Source organism: Nothoprocta perdicaria, unplaced genomic scaffold (genome assembly GCF_003342845.1).
Source record: "Nothoprocta perdicaria isolate Ctin4 unplaced genomic scaffold, notPer1 scaffold_543, whole genome shotgun sequence".
In the NCBI taxonomy this organism is placed as follows: Eukaryota; Metazoa; Chordata; class Aves; order Tinamiformes; family Tinamidae; genus Nothoprocta; species Nothoprocta perdicaria.
In genome coordinates this window covers 101,189-102,471 of record NW_020455803.1, presented here as the reverse complement: position 1 = coordinate 102,471, position 1,283 = coordinate 101,189, and the positions used below count along the sequence as shown (strand labels likewise).

Sequence of the window (1,283 nt, the reverse complement as noted above, 5' to 3'; positions counted from 1 at the left end):
TGTGTGTGGGGAGCAGGATGAGCCCCATGGTGTGCATGGGATGAGCCCCCCGTGCGTGTGGGGAGCAGGATGAGCCCCATGGTGTGCATGGGACGAGCCCCCCATGCGTGTGGGTGTGCGGGATGAGCCCGCCATGCATGTGGGGAGTGGGATGAGCCCCCTGTGTGTGTGGGGTGCAGGATGACCCCATTGTGTATATGAGATGAGCCCCCCGTGCGCGGGCTGCGGCGCGGGTACCTCTGCCGGGCGGCGTGCACCAGGTGCAGCAGCGCGGTGCAGTCCTTGCCGCCGTTGAAGCCCACGCAGAGCTGCCGGGGGCCGTAGTGTGCCAGCGCCTCCTCCACGGTGCGCAGCGCCGCCGCCACCTTGCGCCCCAGCGCCGAGTCTGGGGGGACAGCGGGCTCGTGGGGCACCCGTTTGCACCGGCGCGGGGGGAACCCGCCGCGGTGACACCCTGGTGCCCCACGGGAACCCACAAAGCCGGTCCCGCTTCACCTTCCCACGGGAAGCTCCGGCGTGTGCCGTTCCYGGGGGTCTCACCGTGTGCCCACATCCCCGGTGCCCCCGCAGGAGGACACGGGGCCCCAACGCGGCCGTACCCGCCTGGGCCAGGCCGTAGACGTGCGCGGCCGCCTGCGCCACGGGGTCCTCCACGGCGGGCACCACGCTGCCGGGCGGCAGGCGCGGCAGCAGGAAGGCGAGCGCCGCCTCCAGCGCCGCCTCCGCCTCGGCCTCCAGCGTCACCTTCACGCGGTAGTAGTTGCTCTCCCAGTGCGGGTAGGAGCCGATGGCGACGCGGCCGCGGAAGGCGGCGGCCGCCTCCTCCAGCGCCGGCGCCAGCAGCAGCTCGTCGGCCGCCACGAAGACGCAGCGGGAGCGGAAGCGGGGGCGCCCGTCGCCGAAGAGGTGCGCGAGGGCGTCGAGCGCGCGCTCCAGCAGCGCCGGCACGCCGGGGAACAGGTACACGTTGCGCACGCTGACGAGCGGGTAGCGCAGGGCGCCCGGCGCGCCGTAGTGCAGCCGCGCGGAGGCCGGCACGAGGGTCAGCTTGGCGGCCGCCGCGCTCGTCGCGCCGGTGATACCGGTGCTGTCCGTGGCACCGGTGCTGTCCGTGGCGCCGGTGTTTTCAGCAGCGTCGGTGGCGCTGGCGCTTTTGGTGGTGCCGGTGCTGTTGGTGGCACTGGTACTGCTGGTGGTGCCGATGTTTTCAGTGGCGCTGGGGCTGTTGGTGGCACCGGCACTCTCGGTGGCACCGGTGGTGTCCGTGGTGCCGGTGTTCTCGG

At 72.9% G+C, this 1,283-nt stretch overlaps 1 protein-coding gene across 1 annotated transcript in view; it reads right to left on the bottom strand.

Moving 5' to 3' along the window:
• Positions 1-185: 185 nt before the first annotated feature.
• The window catches only part of FLAD1 (flavin adenine dinucleotide synthetase 1), a gene marked incomplete at its 3' end in the record, with an annotated part of 2,076 nt that continues 978 nt past the window's right edge, over positions 186-1,283 (bottom strand). The window contains exons 3-4 of the mRNA XM_026048491.1: positions 600-1,282; positions 186-385 (exon numbers count right to left, since the gene is read on the bottom strand). Coding sequence (XP_025904276.1) covers positions 186-385; positions 600-1,282 — 883 coding nt within the window. The remainder of the gene's footprint in view (positions 386-599; position 1,283) is intronic.